The sequence below is a fragment of the Podarcis raffonei genome, chromosome 16, assembly GCF_027172205.1.
Source record: "Podarcis raffonei isolate rPodRaf1 chromosome 16, rPodRaf1.pri, whole genome shotgun sequence".
NCBI lineage: Eukaryota > Metazoa > Chordata > Lepidosauria > Squamata > Lacertidae > Podarcis > Podarcis raffonei.
In genome coordinates, this window is record NC_070617.1 from 16,377,343 (window position 1) to 16,402,657 (window position 25,315).

General features: G+C 48.7%; 2 protein-coding genes across 3 annotated transcripts; one reads left to right on the forward strand and one right to left on the reverse strand.

Annotated features, from left to right (window-relative positions):
- Positions 1-1,929: 1,929 nt before the first annotated feature.
- Positions 1,930-6,525, forward strand: RBM8A (RNA binding motif protein 8A). The gene is made up of 6 exons (XM_053368168.1): positions 1,930-2,061; positions 3,192-3,251; positions 4,317-4,394; positions 4,556-4,692; positions 5,329-5,465; positions 6,149-6,525. The coding sequence occupies exons 1-6, from the start codon at positions 1,995-1,997 to the stop codon at positions 6,192-6,194; spliced, it is 525 nt and encodes a 174-aa protein (XP_053224143.1). The 5' UTR covers positions 1,930-1,994; the 3' UTR covers positions 6,195-6,525.
- Positions 6,526-8,576: 2,051 nt separating this feature from the next.
- Positions 8,577-24,479, reverse strand: LOC128403409 (gonadotropin-releasing hormone II receptor-like). 2 transcript variants are annotated; one of them, XM_053368157.1, is made up of 5 exons: positions 23,702-24,479; positions 15,100-15,187; positions 12,753-13,895; positions 11,713-11,917; positions 8,577-10,091 (listed from the first exon to the last, which is right to left on the reverse strand). In XM_053368157.1, the coding sequence occupies exons 3-5, from the start codon at positions 13,332-13,334 to the stop codon at positions 9,607-9,609; spliced, it is 1,272 nt and encodes a 423-aa protein (XP_053224132.1). In that variant the 5' UTR covers positions 13,335-13,895; positions 15,100-15,187; positions 23,702-24,479; the 3' UTR covers positions 8,577-9,606. The 2 variants fall into 2 exon arrangements, with proteins under 2 accessions (XP_053224132.1, XP_053224131.1); XM_053368156.1 differs by lacking the exon at positions 15,100-15,187.
- Between the last annotated feature and the right edge of the window lie 836 nt (positions 24,480-25,315).

Consider the following 25,315-nt stretch of genomic DNA (forward strand, 5'->3'; position numbering starts at 1 on the left):
TTCCAAACATGTGGCTCTTGAATTTTCCTTGCGGAGAGACCTGCCTACAGATGTTTGCCTCTGGGCAGGTCCCAGCTGTCACCTATAACCTGATCCCCCACATCCCCTCCTTTTGGTGCTGCTTTTCTGAATAAGCTGCCTTCCTCCTCATCCTCCTCTTCATTCAGTATTTCTACTGTCCAGGTTTTCAATGCTGTTTTTTTCTAGTTCAGAGGTTACCGTACCTTAAATAGTTCTACATACTGTCTGCCTTTTCTTTTACTATAAGCGATAAAGTCCAGTACTTAATTTTGTAATGCCTAATTTTATACAATAAAATAGCATTTTTTTGAATCTCTGCTCCCCTTGGTTTTTTCCCAGTTGGAAATTCTGCCATTAGATTTGTCCCCAAAGCTTGTTCTGTCAACAGGTTAGAGCCTAATCTGTTAGTTCTCTCTTCCTTCCCCCACCTTCTTAATGATAAGCCTTTGCCATTTGGCTGCAAGAGCTTAAGAGCTCCAGACATCATCCTGTCTGCAAAATTAGTGCATGGATTGATAGTCTAGACTAGAGCATGGGTAGGCAAACTAAGGATCCGGCCCAATCACCTTCTAAATCCGGCCCGCGGACGGTCCAGGAATCAGCGTGTTTTTACATGAGTAGAATGTGTGCTTTTATTTAAAATGCATCTATGGGTTATTTGTGGGGCATAGGAATTTGTTCATTCCCCCCAAAAAATATAGTCCAGCCCCCCACAAGGTCTGAGGGACAGTGGACCGGCCCCCTGTTGGAAAAGTTTGCTGACCCCTGGTCTAGAGTGGCATTGACATTCAGGAATGGCTGCCCTTTGTCACTCTTCCTAAATGCATGATCTTTTTTCTTGCAGTGAAAGAGGGAATGCTTTTGGGTGCCCTTTAAAACATGCTTCTCCTGGAGATGGAAAAGGGGGAATTACCCCTTCCTCAGCACATTGTTCACTGCTTTTCCTTGGATTTTGAGCTGCATCAGAGGAGCACATGAAAGGTCTACTTCCTTCACGTTAGAAGTCTGTGCTCCCCGCCCCCCCGGGACTAAAAGTCATTTAACTCATCTTGCAATTATCTTCCCCTTACAAATAACACTTAAAGCTCATCTACCTCTCATCTTCCCTTGGTCAAGGTATTTTATAGCCAGCTGTGTAGTACTGTTAGGTCCTCATCCAAAAATGGAAAGTGGCTTTCTACTCATGGCTGTGGGACTTGCTTATAAATCAAAAGATTGTCAAATTCCTTTGCATTATGCAAATTAGTTGCTAGTTACACTAATTTCTCTAACTCACCTGCACACTTCAGTGGAACATTTTTATTTTATTGCACTTATTTCCCAACTTACTTCTAAAGAGCTCTAGTTGGCATACACATAGTTCTTCCCATTTTATCCTCACAACAACCCTTTGGGGTAGGCTACTGGCCCAAGAGCACCCAGTGCACTTCTTCATCGGGTGTGGATTTGAATCCTGGACTCCCAGGATCTAGTCAGGCAATCTAACCACTGCACCACACTATCTGGAAAGATAGCCACGGGTAGGGTCCTTCAGAGTCCCTGTAAGAAGATCCCGTTCAATCTTAGCCACACCCCCTCACCCTCATTTTACAAGCTTGAGCCCTCTGCCCCGCCCTATTTCTCTTTTGGCCCTTCTTCCCACGAGGCCTTGCAACGCTCCTTTCGCCGTCGTGCTCGTATAGCGCCGCAAAGACCTCCTCAAGATGGCGCTCCACGCTCCCTCCCTCCCGCGCTAGAAGACTTCTCCCCAGCCGGCTCATCTGCGCAGGCGTTGAAGTAGCCCTAGCTGCGTAGAGACCTCCTCAAGATGGCGCTCCACGCATCCTCTTTCCCCGCTTCTTCCCAGAAGCGGGCCTTCAGCCAACCTATCTGCGCCGGCGTGGAGCTCTCCCGGCGTGCACTGCGCTGCTTCCGTCGTCAGGCGGGCGGCGAGATTAGCTCCGTCAGCCGAGGAAGACGCTCGAGTGGCCAAGATGGCGGACGTACTGGACCTTCATGAGGCGGGCGGCGAGGACTTCGCCATGGACGAGGATGGCGACGGTAGGGAGAGGGGGGAGGGCTGATGAATTCTGACTTTGCTTCTCCCCAGTATTATTAGTATTAACGGTTAATTTAATTCACTAGTCACAGCAGCCCTGTAAGGTAGGCCGGTGTGACCATTTCCTATATTGAGTAGAGGGCGGTGACGGTGGCGCTATCGTTTAGATGAGAAAGATGGAACGATTTATATACCGCTTAATCAAAATAAACAGCACCTTGAGGTGTTGAAGGCTTGAGGTACCCATTTTTAGGACCCTCCTTGTTTCTGTAATTCCAATAACTGTTTTTAATACTGTGTTTTTGTTGCTGTAACCCGCTCTGGGACCTTGGGGTGAAGGGCGAGTGAATTAATAATAAAATACATGGCTGAGGCCCTAGACACAGAAGAAAGCAAGCGCTTGGAACAGCCGCGCATTGTAGTCTACTATTATTACCCCTACTTTGCAAAAGGGTCTGTCGTGGACTGCCCCCGCCCAAGGCTGCACTGTATTGTTAGGAGACCTTCACAGCCCTGTACTGTATCCTTGTTTTGTAAAGGAGGGAAGCTGAGGACAAGGAATAAAAGTTTTACGTAAGGCCACTTAGTGAGCTTCGTTTGCAGCAGTAGCCAATGTGGTGCCTTCAAGATGTTGTTGGACTGCAACTGCAACATCCGGAGGCCACACATGAACCTTTTAGGGAAAGCTTTCCTTGCAGGGTGGCTTACAAGTAATAGACTAATTACAATATAGAAAACACATGATTAAAAACTTAAGAACATGCTAGCTACAATACAGTAGGTAACAGGTCCATGCTAAATATTAAAACAGTTATGCTATACTTTCCCAATACATTCCTCTACTTCCTTCCGTGGGTTGATTCTGGTGTTGTTTTCTTCCCCAACCCCATTTCATTAGTTGTTTCCCATCTCAGTGGTTTAAGGCAGCCTTTGCTGACCTGGTGCCCTTCAACTACAACTCCCAGCCAGGTGGGTGAAGGCTGGAATAAGCTGCATCTCGCTCAAGGTTTCCTCCACTCCCAGGCAACATGTGTACATAATGCCTTGGATAGGGCTTGAGAGTGCATGCAGGTAGAGACATGATACCCATTTAGATAGTCACTTTGACCCAGCCTGTTTGATCTCTCTGCAGAAAGCATCCACAAACTGAAGGAAAAAGCGAAGAAGAGGAAAGGCAGAGGGTTTGGGTCAGGTAAGGTGGCTGCCTCATGTATGTTGCTTAGATGTGTGTGTTTATCTCAGAGGTTACGTTATTCGATTGTCTTCCCTTCCTTTGTCTGAAAAATATCAGTGGCAGTACAGTGGAACCTCATGTTACGTACCGTCCTCCTTACGAATGCTTCAGGTTACGAGCTCCGCTAACCCAGAAGTAGACGCTCTCGGTTGCGAACTTTGCCCCGGGATGCAAGCTGGAGTCGCGCGCCGGTGGCGCGGCAGCAGTGGGAGTTGCATTCGCGAAAGCGCGCCTCATGTTAAGAACGGTTTCAGGTTACAAACAGACCTCTGGAATGAATTAAGTTCGTAACCGGAGGTACCACTGTATTGCCAGTTGCTTTGATCTGCCGTTGGTTGCCACGGGGGATCAGTGGGCTGCCAGTTATAGCTGGTCTTGCTGGGTAGCCAGATTTTGTTCTTACCACTGCCCTTGGAGGAAAGGGCATGGTGTTGTTTCCAACCTCACACTGAGTTTTCTCCATAGCCCTGTATAATTGCCCTCAAAGCAGAAAGGGTGTGCTCAACACTCATGCTTAGTTTCCAACTTGCCAGAGTGCAGGAATCACATTCATTGCTCCTGGACAGCTGCAACAGCCAGAAAAAGTGGACAGCCTTATGAGCAGGCTCTCAAGCTGTGGCTGTGAGGGGAGGTGGCTGTTTTCTGGGGGAGTTCCTCTGTGAGTGTTTTACCTCTGGGGGAAGCATTGGAAAGCACAGGGTTGTCATTTTGGAGGCACTCAGAGCCCCTTCCCTGAAGGAGTTTTATTAGGGAACATCATTGCAGGTGCTTCAGAGGGGATGACTGTGCAGAGTGTTATACTTTCTAGTTATTGGGACTGAGGATGTGAGATCTGGGTTGTGGTATCCCTGAGGGTGAACCCTGGGGAAAGCTGTCTCTGCTGATGATGTGTAATTACATGCCATTAACCTAAAATAAGGGTGTGGGTGTGTTGGGAGGGTTCCACAGCACCGTTACTGCTTTCTAAATCATATTCTGGTTGCTTTGCTTTTTGTTTCTTTGTGTGTTCGTGCATACAATCAGAGGAGGGTTCCAGAGCCCGTGTCCGTGAGGATTATGACAGCGTGGAGCAAGATGGGGATGAGCCGGGTCCCCAGAGATGTGAGTACGTGTCCAGAGAGCATGTTCTCTCTCCCATGTCCCGCCCACCCTAATTGGCCAATGGTAACCTCTCTTTCCTTTGCATGGGGCAGCCCATGTTGAGATGTGTTCCTCCAAGCACAGCTCATGACTCTTTTTTGTCCTGCTCTTCGTTGTTACAGCAGTGGAAGGCTGGATTCTCTTCGTCACGGGTGTCCACGAGGAGGCCACCGAGGAGGACATTCATGACAAGTTTGCAGAGTTTGGGGAAATCAAGAACCTCCACCTGAATCTTGACCGGCGGACAGGTTACCTGAAGGTACAGGGGTGGATGCTTTTGTGTTCTTTCTGGAGATAGTCAAGGAACACACCTTAGTAGTGCATTGCTATAACTACCAAAAGCCTCAGATCTTCTCCCTGTGGCAGCAGGCACAGATAGGTTCTAGAAGCTGGGGGAGTGGGGGCTATCTGCAGGTTTCTCAAAAGAGCCATGGGACATGCACAAAAGGCATTGAAAGGAAAGCATAAGAAGAGGAGGTTGCTTTTGTCAATATGTTGTTGCATTTTGTCAGCCTTATTTCTTGCCAGTGTGCTTGTCAGTGTTGAATCCTGCTACAAATAAGGTGTCCTGGGATCAGTCAGTCTAACCAGGGGAAGTTTGTTCAGACTGCAGCAGTGGAAGAGAAGGAAAGCAAGGACTCTCCATCAGTTCAACTGAGAGACCAGCAACTTTTGGCACCTAGTGCTCTTGAACTGTTTCCCATTCCATCCAGTTGCTAAAATAACTGTATGACTACGAATGTGTGCCTGAGTTTGCCTTTTTCCTTCTCCTTCCTGCTCTCTTTTCCTCCTGTGTTATGTCCTTTAGATTTGTCTGAAGAACAGTCTAGAAACCCTTCCAATAAATGTTTGAGTGAATTATGTTTCTTCCCCTGAACGTCCTCGTATTTTACAGGGCTACACCCTGGTAGAATATGAAACGTACAAAGAAGCCCAGGCAGCCATGGAGGGACTGAATGGACAAGACCTTATGGGGCAGCCGATCAGCGTGGATTGGTGTTTTGTCAGGGGACCTCCAAAAGGGAAACGAAGGTGAGATTTTCCCACTAAGTGGGAGGAAATCGTACATTTTTTTCTCACAGTATGCTAAAAGGTGGTGCTTACAGCAAACTAATAATACTACAGCTTTTTTCTGTCTTCTGTATATGTTAAAGCTGGAAAGCTAAGATGAATTTAATCAAAAGATCTGGCTGTTGTCTGGGCCCCATTAACCTGTTTTTGCAAAACAATTTGAGCATAACGGAAGACACACTTTACATACCCTTTTCTAATTGTCCATACTTTTGTGTGTGTTCTGTTTTTTTGTCTTCACGATCTCTGAGACTCCCTGCCACTGTTCCCAATTTCAGAAAGGGAACTGAGTCAAGGCTGCACAGTGGACTGATTATATGCACCACAAGCATGAACTGAACCCAGGGCTAAGGCACTGACACTGATCGGGGGGGGGGTGTCTGTGTAATTGCATAAACAAGATTAAATTGCAAACATTTTTGGCTTTGGGGCTTGCCAAATTCTGGTTTTTTGCCGCAGCAAGCTCTCTTCTTCATCTACCACTTCCACACTGTGTTTAGAGTTGTCCTCCATTTGTGGCGTTGTGGCATGATAAATGGAGCCCAGTTCTCCAGCAGATACTTCATGAGCCTCATCCAGTCTTGTTATGGAGAGAAACTCAGCATAATTTAATGGACCTCTTTGTCTCTTCTCTTTCCTCTCAGGGGTGGCCGTAGAAGGAGCAGGAGTCCTGACAGAAGGAGGCGCTAAAGGTGGGGAGGGAGGTTCTCCTTTTTGCGATGCTTGTGATGTTAAGCCCTGGCGAACCAGAAGGAAATGCCCATCTGCACTAAGAGACCATATGCTTACATCTTTTTCTCTCTCCCCCCCACCCCGGTTAATTTTGTATTTACACAGTTTGACTATTTCTTAATTACTCTCAATCTGATGTCTCAGTTTACATGAGATTTCCTGTTATTGGTGTCCTTGGGCATAAGTCCTCCTGTGTCTTGGTACAAGTCATTATGCTTTTTAGTCTTTGAGAAGGGACTGTCTGAAAGCAATGTTCAGAATAAAAAGATTATGGACTTTTTTATATAAACAATCTTTGTGTTTAACCTTTTTTCCTTTGCTTGGGGGATGTGTTCCAAGGTGGTGGGGCGGCTTCAGAGTGACTATAGTCTAGCACCTCCCCTTTGCTGGGCTGTTAGCCTCTTTTGTGGTTGGATTGTCAAGAGCATCCATAAAAATTCCCAAACTAGCCTTTTTTATCAGTCTGAAAAAGTTACTAGCCTGCTCACACTTGTCTACGTAAGTCCTTTGTGGCGCATCAAAGGCCCCAGGGAAAAATAAAAGCACTAGGGCTCCACATGTTTATGTCACGCAAGTTTGTGTGGATCTAGCAGGTTTTCATTTCTTTCCTGCCGCTTTCCTGGTGCATTTTTTTTTTTAAAGCTTTTGCTTACAGAGCCGGAGAGAATGGGCTGGAACCAAGGGGGTAAGACTTCAAGACCCCCATAGCATTCTGCCTGCCCACCACACTTCATCCTGGCTACCAGAAGGAGGACAATATTTGTTCAAAACAAAGGTGCGCACAATGTCCACAGCTGCCCTCATCTAATTTGTGCATTCATTTCTATTTATTTTATTACATTTTTATCTAACCTTTCCTCTAAGGAGCACAAGGTTGGATGTTTAGTTCTTCTGTTCCCCTTGTATCCTCTCAACAACCTAGTAAGGTAGTTTAGGCTGAGTGGCTGGGCTCAAGGCCACCTAGTGAGCTTCATAATCGAGTGAGGATTTGAACCCTGGTCTCCCAGGACCTAGTCTGATGCCCTAAGCACAACACCACAGTGGTCCTCTTGTCATCTCATTCAAGGCAGAAAATCTGTCAGGGAAAAGATTCATCAGTCTAATTTGTGGAGCATTTTCTTTTTCTTCTGGCAGTCTCTTGAGCCTGCTGGTCCACTGGGAGAAAACTGAAAGCAGCCATAAAGTAATGCCTTTTCATTGTTGTCAACCAAAAACTGAAGAAGTGAGTGATTTTCCACAGCCCTCAGATTTACCTTCAGGCTGGATACCAAGTGGGGAGAAGAAGACAGCGAAGGGAAGGACTAGGTATGAAGAGAAAACCCTTGATTCTACAGTCAAAGAGTCATCGCTCCTGGGGCATAGATTTTCCAAGGGAGAATAGTCCTTGCTTCTCTTGCCTTTGGTGCAGTGTAAGATCCCTGTCCACCAATCATGGCTTTTAACAAAGACGCCCTTTCTGTTTCATTTTTTAGAACAACAGCACAATTCTTAGCTGGGGAGCGTTTTCATCACACACATGCCTGCATCCTTTTCTCTCCCGTCACTCTGTGCGCCTGCCTTTTCTTTTGTGTCGAAAGCTCATTCTCTTGTGATTTCAGTCCCTAACAAAGGTATTGGTCTCCTGTTACTGCTAGACTTACCAGTCAGCAGATGGTATTCAGAGTGTATCCACTCTGATACTGGAGGTGGTACACAGTCTTATCCTCCAAGAGTGATTAGCTGTGATTCCTGCATTGCAGGGGATTGGACTAGATGACTCCTAGGATCCCTTTATGGTTTTATGGATAAGCTGTTGAAGAACAGCTGCTTCAGTGAGGTATCACAGGTAGCCTTTGGCCACTAGGTGGGGCTGTGGCTTTATTAGACCGAAACCATGCTCATTAGCAGGAAGGGATCTAGACATGTCTCCTGTTCCGTGCTTGAGTGAAGTCACAGCATCTCCTAAAAGACAGCTAGAATGAAGAAAGAGCAGCCCGGTTCTAAATTGCTGGGAAGCAGATTTCAGGCCACATGCAGCAGGAACGTCCAGATGGTGAGAGGTATTCAACAAAGGAGAGCTTTCCACTTCCCAAGGCAGCTTGTGCCATTGTCGGTTGACCTGTTCCTGCAGCTGCCTGTGTCAGGAGGGCAAGAGCCAGCAGAGGACTTTGGGTGAGTTGTAGGTGGCTGGAGCCAGGATCCTGAAGGAGGAAGGGATGCAATCCTTGGAGCAGATGGGGCTGCAGGGAGAGAGGGCAGGAAAGGCTAGGATGCTGCGGGGGATTCAAGAACCCATGGAGGTTCTGAGGCAGCACGGCAGGGAGAAGGAGGAGAGTAAAGTTGAGAGGCAATAGTCTCAGCAAAGGGCAAAACCTCCAGGCATTTTATTCCCAGGAGAAGCTGGAGGCAGGGGTGGACTTTGGTAATATGGCAAAATTGATGACAAAATTTGGTGCTTCCCCCTACATATTTCTTATTTTCATGCCCTCTGCTCTCTCACCTTCCATTCTGCGGCCCCTCAGCTTACCATCCTAAATCTGACGTTTCTGGAGGTTAGCTATGCAGCTCAGTGTTAAGCTATGGGACTCCCATTGGTGTCAGTGATGGCCACCAGCCTAGATGGCTCTGGAAGAGGTTTGGACAAATTCACAGAGGACAGGGCTATTGATGGCTACTATAGCGGGGTAGGAGAGCGGGGTGGGGAATCACATATGGCAACCAATGCGGCCCTTTGGTTTCAGATAGTACATGGGCAAAAGCCCAAGACACAAATTTTCATAGCCCTCTAGCAGCTGTGGTGGTTCATTTACCAGAAGTAATGCATTTTGTGTTAACTCTGAAAGTGCATACTCGCTTCTGACCAAACTAAGCCTCCTAGAGCACAATATAAATTGGGAGGCAAGTTAAATGTGCATAAGATGTGATTGTACCATATTACGATTCCTGGGCAACTGCCTTTTTCCATAGCTGCAACACTAGAAGAGAAATAAAGGACAAGAGAGAGGATGCCTCATTGAGAAAATATTCTGTATTTGTTGGTCAGAGATTCGGAGTGTTGACTATTGCCATGGAAGCTCCTCCAGAGCTCAAATTAGGCTGCAACCAGCCACCAAGACAATTTGCCACTTGTAGCAAAGGACAAGATGTCGCCTACCTTCCTTGTGCAGAAGTTGACTGAACTGACAGTTGTCTCTTATGCCGGTGCTTGTGACAAGACAGCAGGCTGGTTGGGACTGGCAGCTGCGTCCCCCAACACCTCTGCCTCTGAATAACTGGCACATAAGGCAGCTGCATCACTTTGCCAAACAGTAGTGCCGGCCTTCCACCCAACTCCCAGCAGTGAAAGCAAATCCCAGCAAGTGAGGTAATGGGCCATGTTTTATCTACATGTTCAAATGAAGCTCTCCGCCATCTTCTTCCTCTTCAACCCCAGCTTTTTGACCCTCGCCAGCGCCGATTCCGGCTTGTGCTTCTTGGGCTCCCTCAGCTGCCTGGCAGCTCCCCCGCTGATTGTGGAAGCTCGGAAGGAGCCGGTGAGCACGGAAGCTCCCTCCATCTCCTTTTCCCTCCGAGGGCAGCAGCAGGCCTGCCCGCTCTCCGTCCGGAAGTGCATAGCGAAGAAGCCGTAGATCAGGGGGTCAAGGCACGTGTTGAAGAGGCCAAAGAGGAAGAGAATGTGGCTGAGGGATGGGGGCACCTGCTCCCTGGTCAGCATCTCCGGGGAGAACCAGTACCACAGGCCGAGCAGGTAGTAAGGAGTCCAGCAGATGACGAAAGTCAGGACAATGACGGCAGACATCTTGAGGGTGCGCATGCGCACCCGAGGAATGTTGTTGTAGGAGCGGCGGAGGTGGAACTCCCTGGACTTTGGTGAACCTGGAGGAGGAGTAAGACGTTGGTGAGAGGCAAAAAGTAAAGGGTCTGGGGGAGTTGAGGAGTTGGAACATCCTGGCTGTGAGTCCTGCAAGACCTGCTCCCGGCCTTGCTGGCCTCCTTCCACCTTGCTTGGAGAGCAGGTCCCTGCCTGCCTGACTCCAGCTACATATGTTGAGGCTGTCAAAGAACCAGAAACCATCTTAGATTGCCTCTGGGCTCTTGGGGTGGGGTATTGCTGAGGGGTTTTTTTTAAAAAAAATTCATTTGGTTTTTCAAATTAAAATTTTACAGTTACACGTGCAACGTACAACATAAAAACAAGTTTCCAAGGAATCTCTTGGACTTCCCTCCTCCCCTTTGTGGGTCCTATTGCTAGTCATTTCCTTCTGCATCTTGTATGATAATCCAAAATATTTTACCTCTCCATTGTGTCCAAAATTCTACAAGTGATATTCCAATCCTACTATTTACAATGGTTTTTAAGGTAACTTATGAATTTCCCCCATTCCTTCTTAAAATTTTGCTCTTCCTGATTTCTGATTTTTCCGGTCATTTTGGCATAATCCATCAACGTGATCTGCCATTCTTCTGTGGTAGGAACTTTATCTTCGTTCCATCTCTGGGCCCAGAGTTGTTGCGGGTTTTTTGTTGGGGTCACAGTTGGAGATGCTTAATTGATACTAAGATTTGCACCTTTATTTTTAAAACTTATGGGGGGGGCGGGTTGTTTGATTTTCTTGTGTATGCTTTGATCCGGTTTTATTTCTTGCATATGACTGTTTCTGTTCTATTTTTTGTAACTCTGTAAATCTTTCTGTGCTGTAAGCCGCCTTGAGCATGGTTTTAAATATGGAAAGGCAGCGTACAAATAAACAGGGAGGAGAGGGCTTATCAATGGCTACTAGCCTTGATGGCTGTTCTCTACCTCCACCAATTGCAGGAGGGGAGGGTTCTGTGGTGCTCAGGTCCTGCTTTCTAGTTCCCCCAGGTTTCTGGTTGGCCACTGTGGGAACAGGATGCTGGACTAGATGGGCAGTTGGCCTGACCCAGCACGCTCTTCTTATGTTCTTATTAACAATTATTATTTATTATTAATTGAATTTGTGTACCGCCCTATACCCGGAGGTCTCAGAACAAAATCAAAATATAAAGCTACAAAATATATAATGAAAATAAAAACAACCCAATAACACCCCCACAAAAAACCCACATATTAAAAGGGCACATGATGTCAATCAAATCAACCAAAGGCCTAGTTGAAAAGGAACACTTTTGCTTGGTGCAGGTGTGGCCAAACTTGGCCCTCCAGCTACAACTCCCATCATCTCTAGCTAACAGGACCAATGGTCAGGGATGATGGGAATTGCAGTCCCCAAACAGCTGGAGGGCCAAGTTTGGCCATGCCTGGTGCCTAAAGGTGTATAATGAAGATGCCAGGCAAACTTCCCTGGGGAGAGCATTCCACAGACAGGGAGCCACTGCAGAGAAGGCCATCCTCCGGACCTCTCCGGAGCCACAAATCCTTAGACTTCAGCTCCCATCAACCCTGACCAAGGACAATCACCCACCCCTTCTGGGGAGGTACCAGGAAGATAGTTGGCGCCCTGCAGGTTAACCTCACCGCAAGCTTTCTTCATCTTTCTCGAGATCTCCACGAAGATGCGGGAGTAGCAAAGGACCATGATTAGCAGTGGCAGGAGGAAGAGGCAGGAGAAAGTGAACATATTGTAAAGGGTCTCCTGCCAGTGAGCCTGGAAGCTCCCTACGGTGGCACATTGGATGAAGTAGGTGGGCTGAGACCGGCTGACAGTGTGGAAGACAAACACCTGGAGACAGGACCGTGGGGGAGAGAGAGAGAGAGAGAGAGAGAGAGAGAGAGAGAGAGAGAGATCAGAGTGCTCAATCATCTAAAAAAATCCAGCAGGCATCTCAACGTAGTGGCTGCATTCACACAGCAGTTAATTCCATTTCCCCAACTGTTAATTCCCAGATTATATTTGGCTTTCACACAACTGTAAAAGCCACATCTGGAAAATTAACGGCTTAGCATCCATTTCCATTGGATTTGGTGGCGGGGGGGGGAGCATTTACAGCCCGCCTTCACCCGGAAAATCGTGGGAGCAAAGTGACAGAATCTGGGGCAGGATACCAGCATGTGGATCTTTCATGTTGTTTTTGTGGGGGAAGAGAAGCAGGCATTGCGGAAAGCATAGGAGACTAGCGACATCCAGTGTCACACGTCTGAAGTTTGGCTTTATGATAATTCTTTATTGTCCCATTATCTATGGGTTGTTTTTAGGCGCAAATAATTAATATATAATTCAATGTCAATCCCCTCTTGGAGAAAAGCTATATACTTTCTTTTTATTTTAAAATCCGGAGAAAATAGCATTGGACAACAACCAGCATTGCACCAGTGAGCATAAGATGAAACCTGCTGGATCAGGCCAAGGGCCCACCTAGTCTGCCATCTTGTTGTCACAGTGGCCAATGAGATCCCTGACCGCCAAGGTCTTCCTAACCTACCTCACAGGGTTGTTGTGGAGATTAAAGGAGAAGCGGGAAGAACTGAATTTGCCACCTTGAGCTCCTTGGAGAAAAGGATGGGATATAAATGCAAATAATGCATATATATATATATATATATAAAATAGCACCTACCTGAGGTAACGCTAGAACCAAACTCAAGACCCAGGCTACAGACAACATGACCTTATTCTTCCTCTTGGCCTCACTGACACTGAGCGGGTGCAAGATTGCTGCCCTGCGGTCCAGGCTGATCACCACAGTAACGAAGGCCGAGGCGTACATGGCCACAAGTTTGAGGAACATGAGAAACCGGCAAGCCAGGTCACCAGCATACCACTGGACAGTGACGTTCCATGCTGCATCCAAAGGCATCACCACAAAGGTCACCAGGAGATCGGCAGCCGCCAAGTTCATGAGGAGAATCCGGAGGTGAGGCCTACGCTGGTACTTCTGGGTGACAGTCCAGAGCACAGCAATGTTGAAGCAGGCGGAAGAGAAGAAGAGGACCACCGTTATGGCAACGCGGACTTTGGCTGCAGTTGAGAAAGTGGGCAGTTGGAAGACCTCCTCTCCCAGAACACTGCCGTTGGTGGTCCCCCCATTGGACAAGAGCTCCTCTAGGCCGTTGGGTTTCCATTGACTTTGGTTGGACGTGGTGGGTAGCCCAGAACCCACCATCTTGCTGAGCTTCATCTGGGTGGTGGTGGTGTTCATTGGGCCAGTGTCAAGCTTTCCCGAGATGGAGACGGTGTCCTGCCCCAAACAAATACACGGATCCTAGTTGGATGTGGGGTTCCCAGTTGGGCTGGGCCCCTACCAGTTCCCAGGGAAGCCCTTCTCTTCCAAGACTGGGGCAGATCTGGCAGGTATAGGGCATGGTTCCCTTGTTCAGACAGAGCTTGAGCTACCCAACTCTGCTCCAAATCGAATGGTGGCAAGGTGTCCTTTCTGTTGGGTCAGCTGACCAGCTACACCTTGCTGCCAGGTGAGACCTCTCTTTGGGAGGTCCAGAATCCCTTGTCTTTGATCTTAGTATTTCCAATCCCAAATACTCTATTAAATAGAAGAGATTTGTCTACTTAATGTAGTTCTAATGTTGTGGCCATGTCAGGAACACACATTTCAGTCAGTGGCCAAGATTGTGCCTTCTCAAAGATTTCTCTCTGGTTTATCTGGCCTCCGGGGGAACAGTTCACAGCCCACACATTTCTTTTCTCTTCAGGGCAGTTTTAGTGCCTCTTAAAGCACTGAAGAAGGAGAGCACAGCCCAAGAACCTGCAGTGGGGACAGAATACAGATCGGCTTAGTATACCGTAATTGCCATTTCCACCACTACCACCCTACTCCCTCCTTCCGGGGGTATTTTAACATGTTGCCTAAAAATCAGTATCTGGTGAATTTAACTTTTATGTTTGCCGGGATTTTGACTTAAAACTTTAGGTCTTAAGGGACACATTTTTATAATAATCATAATCATCTTCATCCTCAGGAAATGGCCATCCAAGTAGGACCAGAATCACTGCAAAGCAGTGCCATGTTACCCCCAAATCAAACGCTTCAGGATACCATGCTCGACGGTATTGAAAGCTGCAGAGAGGTCGAGGAAAATTAACGGGGACATATTTCCCCGTCTCTCTTCCGACAGAGGGCATCGTACAAGGTGACCAAAGCAGTTCCTGTGCCAAAATGAGGCCTAATAAACCCCAACTGAAACAGATTTAGAAAATGGGTTTCCTCCCAGAGTGCCTGGACCTGCCATGGCATAGGATGGCAGAAGTGGACAGAGGAAAGTTTTGTGTCTCAGAACACTAGAACTTGTGGGCATCCCATGAAGCTGAACGCTGGAAGATTTGTGACAGGCAACAGAACACACTTCTTCATATGCAGTCCAACTTTGGAACTCGATGCCACAGGAGGCAGCAATTATTTTCTTACAAATGTTATTAATCTTTTTATTTATTAAATTTTATGCCACGTCAGACTGTCGGTCTGTCTACCTCAGCACTGCCTACTCTGACTGGCAGCATCTCACTTGGTTTTCAGTCGGGGAGATGGCATTGGGAATTGAACCCAGGACCCTGTGCATGCAAAGCCTGAGGGGGAAGAAAGCCTGATGCCCTGGAGATCTGTTGCAAGGTTTCCTGGAAGGGTGCTTCCTTCCTACGTTCTGTAATCAGATACCTCTTTGTGTGTCTTCCCCAGTTCCTAAACTACCCATCCTGTTGAACGAAAAAATTAATAGACTCCCAATTAAAATGCAACGCCCATCCTTGAGGTTTTGTCGCAGACACTTCACCCTACCTGCCCACACTGGCGCTTATTTTTAGCTTAGCTGCTGTGGTTTCTAGCTAGCCAGCCGCTGATTTATTGAGTGCAGCCGGAGGAACAATGGAGAGAAGCCTGAGATAAGAGGAACAAGACAGGCCCTGAGCTATTTCCAGCAGCTCCCAGTGGGTAGCCAAGCATGCAAAGGGGATACCTCTTTTCCTTCCCACCTGCCTCCTCCTTTGCCAGGGATGTTTCCTGAGAAGAGTTCCAGTGGCTGCGAATCCTCATCAAATGCTGGGCTGAAATGAGCAGGTGTTACAGGAATTCTTTTATATATATAATGAATGTTCATAAATGTACAGTACAAGGCAAACACATAAGTATATAAACCACGTGTCTGAAATAGTACAGGAGAACAATCCTGAAGCCATTTTGACTCTCCCAAATTGACCTCAAATATTTATCTGCAAGGTGGGAGGAAATGGGAAAAGCTTTCCAATTGTCTTTGGACTGTAGGGGCTTACAACTCCCTGTAAATACAGTCTGGCAAGTATCTGCTAAGCTGAGCACACTATCAATATGCGTAAGAGATTCAGGAACTAAGTATTTACCATCTGAAAGGAATGGCCATCAGATAAGGAATTATTTGGTATCCTGGCAGACAGGAGAGAAGCAACACACTCAAATTTCTGCTGGGGACCACCTTTTTCTGTGTCGTATGTATGATGTTTTGGGGGTTGGTCTTGAGCTACAGGGGAGTCAATTTCAAAAGTCTATTGTCAGGGAACTGCCATCGGAACGAGAGGAGGAGGAGGGGCTCCACGACGATGCTGGAGAGGGGCCAAGTAGGGAGAGAGGCAGGTTTCCTGTTGGGGAAGAAAATCAGCGTGACACCAGGGATGGAGGGGGGCCAATGGGGGAAGCGGAGAGCAGGCTCAGAGACTCTTCACTGGACACCAGCGGAGAGAGCACAGGTCCTCCGCTACCCACGCCCACCCTGCACAGAAGGCTTCCGCGCAGGGAGGCTGGGAGGAGACTGGGCGTCAAAACAACTTTTATGTTGGAAAAGGTTGAAGAAACGCCCACTGTCGGATTCTGCCAGCGACTGAACAGCCACGAAGTGAGGGGCTGTCCAGCCAGGAAAGGTTTAACCAGGTCACCTAGCCAGGAGTGGCGGCAACTTACGCACGAGCAACCCCATAACCATTATAGCAATCCGACAGTCCCTGAAGTTGCTTGTGCGCAGCGACAGGCAGGCAGCACCATGAGCCAAACCGGGGGAGCAGGCGCCATGGAGCAGGCAGCTGGAGTGCAAAATCTGGTGGAGAGGAACCGAGATTTGGAACAGCATGTAGCTCTGCTGACGGCGCGGCTAGAAGAAAGGCGGGCGCAGGATGGACAGGTCAGAACCACCCCCGTCGCAAGGAAGGTACCGGGACTGGTACCTAAGTTTGGGGGGAAGCCCCAAGACTATAACGCGTTCTGGACGGAAATAGAGTATGCTTTGGAACTGCAGTATAATGACTTTGCTGATGATGGGGAGAGGGTTGCATATGTTATTGGGCATCTACAGGATGGCGCCCGGGAATGGGTCAGGCCCCTAATGGCGACGCAAAACACTGCCTTGAAGGACCTTAGGAATTTTTTTGGTGCGATGGATGCAATGTACTCCAGCCAAGTGGAGCAAAATGTGACTCGCCGGGAACTGATGGGGTGCAAGCAGGGGAGCCAATCAGTTAGAGAGTACTGGTCGCGTTTTGCGATGTTGATCCACCGGCTCGGGTGGGATCTAGACTCGGAGCCCATTCAAATGTTGTTTGAGGAGGGGTTGTCCCCAACGGTGAAGGACGAGCTTTCCCGCGCGCCCCGCCCACAGTCGATGGATCAGCTGACCAAGGCTGTGCTTGCGATTGGAGTATGCCAGGAAGTGTGGGCGGAGGAGAAGCGCGGAGGGAAAGGGGAACGTTGCCATGACTACCACATTCCTGAAATGCCGAGGCAGTCTCCCCAGCCGGCTGAGCCAATGGAGATAGATGGAGCATGTGCGCGGTTTCAAACTCCGGTGAAGGTCGCAAAAGGGAGGGGGACGAATGGAAAACCACCATGTTCACTCCCCTAGGAGCCTTCGAATACCTAGTTATGCCATTCGGATTACAGTCTGGCTCCGCCTGCTTTCAAGCTTTCATGCACCACGTGTTGGGGTCCCTGCTGTACAAAAACTGCGTAGCCTTCTTGGACGACGTCTTAATTTGTTCTGACAATGAGAAGCAACATGTCAAAGACGTCAGGGAGGTGCTAAAGAGACTGCAGAAGCACCAGTTGTGGGTCAAGCTGGAAAAATGCCAATTTCACACAAGGGAGGTCGAGTTTCTGGGGTACAAGTTGTCAGACAAGGGTCTAGCTATGGACCCCAGCAAGGTGCAGGCGGTACTGGAATGGAAGGCCCCCAAGACCCGGAAGGACGTGCAGAGGTTCCTAGGGTTCAGCAACTTCTACAGGAAGTTCATCAAGAACTTCGCTCATTTAACAGCACCCATCACAGACTGTCTCAGCAGCAAAAAGAAGTTCATCTGGACGGAAGGGGCCCAGCGATCCTTTGAAAGCCTGAAGAAAGCGTTTGCGTCGGAAGAGCAACTCCTGCACGTGGATCTGGAGAAGCCCATGAGGCTAGAGACCGACGCGTCAGACAGGGCCATAGGAGCCGTACTTTTGCAGCCCGGTGTTGATTTCAAGCCAAAAGTCAGAGGAATTGGCCACCCTCCAGGTGCCGGCTTGAATCCTTGTTGACCTCCCTGTCTGCGACTCCCGGCAAGATCAGGCGAGATCTCAATCGGCGATCCTTCCCAACGTGAGAAGAACACACCACTCCTCCCCTCTCATTCCCAGGGAGGGGAGAGAGACAGACAGAAATGTATTTACATGCCTTTATTCCTGTCTTTCCAGCAGTACAGAGAAACGTGACTGCTCTCTCTCATCACCAACAGCAGAGAGAGAAAACTCCTCCCATGTACTTCCAGTACAGGGTCATGTGACACTCTGAGCTAACATCCGGTGCTCAGTACACTGAATAGGCTGTCCCTTTGTTCCCACGGTACAGTCCCATTTATCAACATCCTGTTTGGCTTTCCAGCCACCTGGAGCTCGCTGCAGCATTGCTCCTTTTTCGTAACACCCGGAACCCAGCAAGAGTGGAGGCCGTGCGCCTTTTTCTCGAGGAAGCTGAACAAGTCGGAGCAGAACTACACGGTGTATGACCGCGAACTGCTAGCTATCTATGCAGCGTTTCGCCGGTGGAGACATCTGTTGATAGGGGCCCGGCACAAGATCCAGGTTTGCACGGATCACAAGAACTTGGAGTACTGGAGGACTGCGCGAGTACTCAACCAGAGACAGATTCGATGGGCACAAGAGTTCTCCAAGTTTTCCTTCGAGATCCGGTATGTGCCGGGAGCGGAGAATGTTAGAGCCGATGCTCTCTCCCGGAAGCCGGAGTACATGGAAGGAGAGGGACCGCCGGAAGCCCGACATGTGTTCCCCAAGGACAGATGGGTGTGTGGGGGAGTGTTGGTTGGGAAATGAGAACTGGCCGGTCTCACCAGGGACGACGAGTTCGCCCGAACCAAAATCAGGGCACTACGGGAAGGAAGGGAAAACCAGGGAGAATTTGAGGAAAAGGAAGGGGTACTGTACTATAAGGGAGCGCTGTACGTACCGGGGGAGACATTGAGGGGAAGGGTACTCAAACAACTCCACGACAACCCAACAGCAGGGCACTTTGGTCAGCACAAGACCATGCTGCTTGTCACCAGGCAGTTCTGGTGGCCCAAGGGTAAGGGAAGATATACGGGAGTACGTACGGGGGTGCGACCTCTGCCAGAGGGCAAAGGGGGAGAGGGCGGCACCTGCAGGGCTACTGGAACCCTTACCCACACCGGGAGTAAGGTCTCCATAGATTTTATGACTGATGTGCCCAAATCAAGAGGGAAGACAGCAGTCATGGTAGTAGTCGACCTACTGACAAAAATGTGCCATTTTATAGCTTGCTCGCATGCGGTGACGGCAGAGGAAACGGCCAGATTGTTTGTAGATCACATATTCAGGTTGCATGGGGCTCCCTCGAGGGTCATCTCAGATTGCGGGAAACAATTTACTTCAAGGTTCTGGAGGAAGCTCATGAGCTTGCTGCAGGTCGAGGTGGGGTTCTCGACGGCGAGACACCCGGAAACCAACGGACAAGCGGAATGAGCGAACAGTATACTCCAGCAATACCTACGCTGCTACGTCAGCGAGAGACAGAACGATTGGGTAGAGAAACTAGCGCTGGCTGAATTTGCATACAACAACGCTGAACACGTGTCCACGGGAATGAGCCTATTCATGGCCAATTATGGGTGTCACCCCAGGGCCTTCCCGGGGAGAGGGGAGGAAGGGTGGAGCGTACCTGCAGCAGAGCAGTTTGTGGAAGAAATGGAGGCCTTGCACCAGCAACTCCAGATGAATTTGGAGAGGACGAAAGAAATTTACAAGAGGCAGGCAGACAAGCACCGTCGGGAAGGGGAGACCATACGGGTGGGGGACCGGGTGTGGTTGTCAACCTGAGGGTTACCCTTTAAGGGAGGGTGCAAGAAGTTGCAGCCGAGGCGGCTGGGACCTTTTGAGGTAACACAGCAGGTGAACCCTGTGGCATTTAGGCTCAAGCTGCCTGACAGCATGAAGTTACACCCGGTGTTCCATAGGTCTCTACTCTCTCCGTACAGGGAGGGGCGGGAATTCCCGGGACGGGAGGGAGAAGTCACCACACACCCGCAAGTAGAGGAGAGGGAACACCACAACCAAGCCACGGAAATACTCGATTCCAGGTGGCGGGGGCGCAAGGTAGAGTACTTGGTCGCTTGGGAGGGGGAACCCCGGTCTGAAGACACGTGGGTTCCCGCGGAGGCAATCAATGACAGGTATCTAGTGGAAGAGTTCCACAGTCGGTTCCCACGCAAACCAAAACCACCAGCGAGATTCTGGGAGGAGCAATTTGGCACCACCGACGACGAGGAGGAGTTCAAGGGTTTTCCTGACTCCGAAGAGGAGGGAGGAGAAGCGTCGGAGAGGGAGGATTCAGACTGGGAGGCCCACCCCGCAAGGAGAGATCAGAGAGGGTGGGAAGCGGGGTTTGAATCCTCTGAGGATGGTGACAGCTCCTTCCGAGGATTTCCCGCATCGTCGGCCGAGGACCGGGACAAAGTTGGATCCAGAGGTCGGGCTGGGGGTGGAGGGGGTTCTGGGGGGGAGATGGATGTCAGGGAACTGCCATCGGAACGAGAGGAGGAGGAGGAGCTCCACAGGTTTCCTGTTGGGGAAGAAAATCAGCGTGACACCAGGGATGGAGGGGGGCCAATGGGGGAAGCGGAGAGCAGGCTCAGAGACTCTTCACTGGACACCAGCGGAGAGAGCACAGGTCCTCCGCTACCCACGCCCACCCTGCGCAGAAGGCTTCCGCGCAGGGAGGCTAGGAGGAGACTGGGCGTCAAACAACTTTTATGTTGGAAAAGGTTGAAGAAACGCCCACTGTCGGATTCTGCCAGCGACTGAACAGCCACGAAGTGAGGGGCTGTCCAGCCAGGAAAGGTTTAACCAGGTCACCTAGCCAGGAGTGGCGGCAACTTACGCACGAGCAACCCCATAACCATTAGATCTATATAAGAGCTTGCACACCAATGTTCGGCGTTCCTCTCCTCCCTTCCTGCATGGGGAAGTTGGAGACTCTGTTGCAACAGTTTAATAAAGATCATGCTTATTATCTGCTTTGCTTCTCAATTTTCTCTGGCTGGCCTCTGTTATTTTCTCCTACTGATAGAAAACCTACATAAGGACCCTATACGGGCTCTTGGATATCCATAAGGGATAAAGGAGCAGTTTTTTCTTATAACAAAGGGAAGCGGGAAACCCTGCAAGAGGATACAGACACACCTCCCAAATGCAGACATAGCTAGGTTGCTCTGCTCACTTCAACCTCAAAGGAAAAAAAGATACTGAGAGATGGAACAGGTCCAGAAAAGGAAAACCAAAATTATCAAGGGGATAGAGAGAGACTCCTCAGTGAAGAAAGGTTGTGGTTGTCTGAAACTTCTCAGATTAGAGGAAAGGCAAGCAACAATACATGGCGTGGAGAAAGTGAAGAGAGATTTCCCTCCGCTCTCATAACACTAGATCTGGTGAACATTCAATGCAGCCGAAAGGAAAGTCCTTCATGTGGCACATCGTTAAACTACGGAACTCCCTCCCTCAGGATCCAGTAGCAGTCACCAGTTTGGATGTCTTTAAAAGAGGATGGGGACAGATTCATGGAGGACAAGGCTATCAATGGCTACTAGCTCTGATGGCTATGCTTTGCTGCCACGGTTGGAGGCAGTAACACTTCTGAGTACTGGTTTCTGGAAACCACAAAGAGGGAGAACTGTGCTCCAGTGCTCAGGTCCTGCTTGCAGGCTTCCCCCAGGGGTCTGGATGGCCCCTGCGAGAACAGGATGCTGGAGTAGATGGGCCTCATCCAGCAGGGCTCTTGTGAGTGCCTTGCAATCATTGTTTCTCATAAAGCTTGGTTTCTGGGCCCTTGATCATCCTGGTCACCCTCCAACTTGTCAATATCCTCCTTAAACTGTGGTGCCCACAGCTGGACTCGGGGTTCCAAGTGGGGTTTGACCAAGGCAGAACAGAGCGGCACTATGACTTCCCTTGATCTGGATGCTGTTTTCCTGTTGATGCAGCCTAGAATGGCATTAGCTTGTTTTGCTGCTGCATCACACTGTTGACACATGTTAAGCTTGTGGTCTACTAAGACCTTTTAATGTGATCTGCTGTACAGCCAGGGGTCCCCCATCCTCTATTTGTGCATCTGGTTCTTCCTGCCTCTGTGTAGAACCTTACATTTCTCTCTCGCATCTCCAGGTAGGAAGGACCACTGTCTGAGACTCTGGAAGCTGCTGCCAGTCAGTGTCAGGCATACTGAGGTGGATGGACCAAGAGTCTGACTCAGTCTAAGGCAGGTTTTATTGGAGGCCAGTTTTCCCTGGCGGCAGACAGAACCACAAGACTGATGTAAAGTACTCAAACAAGAGTTTTATTTCGGCAATACAAACACAAAACTTGTGGGTGTTCTCTTTCTGCAGGCAGTTGCAAACTGCAACTTCTTCTCTCTTTATACACATCACCAGCTGTGCCTAATTAGCCTGGAAAACCACACCCAGAACTCATAGAAAATGCCCTTAAAGTTATCTGCACCCTTTTCCTGTTTCGTGATGAATGATACCTAACAGGTTTCTGTATTCCTAATAGCCCCAAAGGGGTGGTGTTGGTGTGAAAAGATAATAGCTTGATCTTCCCGACACAACTTTCAGGCTCTCATTGACTGCAGAGTATCCATTCTCTGTACCCAAACCATCTGATTTTTTTACTCCCCAACCTGCCCTTTTTTTGTTTAATAGCTAACCTGAGGAAGAATGCAGCAGCAACGCTCAAAGGCCTGAGCTTTACTTGGTCCCTTAGTTATATTTAGGGATAGTGGGGAATTGGGTTGGTTTCATGTTTTAGTGTGAGCCTACTTGATTTGCACTTTCCAGAACAATGTACAAATCCAGAACTCTGCTACCTTTCAACGCTTCACATTTCCTGAATTCTGCAATGTGGGTTTTCCAGCCAAAAATGTGGATATTAGGGCAATGCATACTTAAGAGCAGGTCGTAAATTTAATAGTGGTGGCAGTAATAGTAGTGAAAATAGCATTATAATAATAAAAATTGCTTGCAAAAATATTAGGAGAAATGTGCAACAAAAGTTGAGAGTAATTGAAACCCACAGATCTGGCCACCCTTAGTTCTGCTGTGCTCCTGCCTTTTTTGATATGAACTGCAACAAGCATCCACCAATGTACATGGCACAAGTCAGCCCAAGCTCCCATGCCCACTAAAGGCCACCAACCTTCAAAACTGTGGTGCCTCGGACCATCACCAAAGCATGTACAGAGTGCAGAATGTATTTTCACCTAGAAATGGGACCTAAAGGCAAAGTGCCTCTGAGCATGTGCAGAACACTTGTTCTCTATTCAGGGAACCAGCTTTCTGGAATCTTTTCATCACAACGTCAGGATTCATTGTGATCTGTGGAGCGGAAAATGGGCAGTTTTGAGCTGCGCAGGCAGTTGCACCCTCGATTCTCAGACCAGAATCTGATATTTATGGGTGAAGAATATTGGGGGCAGGACACCCTTCAGTTAGGAATTCTTTAGCTGTGATTCCTGCATTGCAGGGGGTTGGACTAGATGCCTCTTGGAGCCCCTTCCAGCTCTATGAGTCTCTGACCCAGGAATGCCAAAAAGGTGGCAGGCAAGGGGCATTCCTTTTGACAACAACCAAAACTATGTGAGGGAACTCCTAGGTGGTCATAATAACCCCTTTCACCAGTGCTTTGTACATCCGGTTGGAGCACTCACACCGAACTGAAAAAAATAGGGGAGATGGGCCATAGGACCCCTGAACCCTCCCGGCAGTTGGGGTGCTCAAGAATTGCCCCAAGGACCAGAAAAGCCATGCACACCATATGACCCATGCAGAGCCCTCCATGTGCGAGGTTTTCGAACCAAAAGCGACCCACACGTGACCCACCAACATCCCTCCTGCCCATCTTTGAGCCGTTTCCTTGGAAAGCCACCAGCGGGTCAGGTTATGCTCCCCCACCCCAATCTATTTCCCTAGTGGGGTCCCCACAGCCACTGTCCCCGCCATCCCCATGGCTTTCCTCCAGATGGGACACTCGGCCTTACTCACCATCCTTTTGCTCTGCTCCTTCCGCAGTTCCATGGGCTGCTGTTGCTGCAGAGAAATGGGGAGGGGGGAGGAGAAGAGGGGGAGGGAACCCTTCCAAGAACAAGGCAGGGGGGCTGCTGAGTTCCTCTCTACCCCCTTAGTTCCTCTGATGCCAGAGGTCTGCTTTGGGGGCTGCGTCGTGCGCCTGATGCCATCGCGGGATAGCAAGTGGCCGTGGTGGATTTCCAATGTTACAGCCTTGGTGGAGGTCACTGCAGAAACAGTGCTGCTTCCTTCAGTGTCCTCCTCTCTCTCCCTCTCCTCCCTCCTTCCCTCCCATCTCCACCTTTTCTATTTAAAGGTGCCACTTTCTTTTCTTTTCTCTGTCCCTCTCTAGCAACCCAGACACAGCGCAGATGGCCAGCAACCCAAGGAGGGGGGGCTTTTCTCCCAGCCTCCTCAGTCTGTTCCCACTGGGTACCAGATGCCAGCTGATCACTTTAGGACACAGTGCAGAGAAAACTCTCTCCTTTGCAAAGGGCCTCTTAGGCTTCTCCGGCACGTTGTTTAAAAGCAAGAATTTGTTGCAGACAATGGCCAGCTTCTAACTTTCTTCGGCATCCTGGGAACTGTTGAGCGACACCAGGGAAGCACAGCGGGCAAAGGTCATGAGCTGCGGGTCAGGGCTGACGTGACAGCTCGCATCTCATGGCAAATTCATTAAAGGCTGTCTTAGACGCTGCAGCAGTTGGCTTATTTTCAACCCTGAACTTGCTGGTCTCACATGGCGCCCCCTTTCGGTAGCCATGAGTATTGCTTCCATTGTGAAGCACTCGTTTCTATGTGCAATATGAAGGTGCCACAGCTGATCCTAAACCTCTCCTGCCTTGCGGGACATATTCGGGAGAAGGAAAGGCTAAGGAGTGAAGCCTACACAAATCCAGAGCGGAATTCCCAAGGATGGCGTCCTGTACTCCTCCTTCCGGCGACTCTTGGTGCCAAACGTATACAGTGGTACCTCGGGTTACATATGCTTCAGGTTACAGAAGCTTCATTTAAATTTTTTATTGATTTACAAATAAAAGATAAACAAAAAATAAGAAGAAAATAAAAAGAAAAGAAGAAAAAAAAAATAGTACACGTTACATGTTTCACATCAGATATTTCACATTTCCATCTCTTATAAGACTTCCTTCAGCTTGTCCGTAAATCATTCGTGGTAATAATTAAGATTACGCATTTCCTAGCTTATATTGACAATATATATATCTCTCTCTTCTATTCCCTTTAGTCAATAACTCTTCGTCTTTCACAATGCTTCTTTAAATCCCCTTAACGTTGTTTGTCCCTCACTTATATATTCCAGGTAATCTACATATTTTCCCCAATCCTTAATGAACTTTTGGTCTCTTAAATATCTAATCTTTCCTGTCAATTTATCCAACTCCGCGTAGTCTAATAATTTTGCTCTCCACTCATCCACCGTTGGTATTTCCTGCTGTTTCCACTTCTGGGCTAGCGTTACCCTTGCTGCTGTAACCGCGTAGTACACAAATTTACAATCCTTCTTTTGTATCTCGTTCCCTAGTATCCCCAATAGGAAGATTTCTGGTTTCTTTAAAAACGTATATTTTA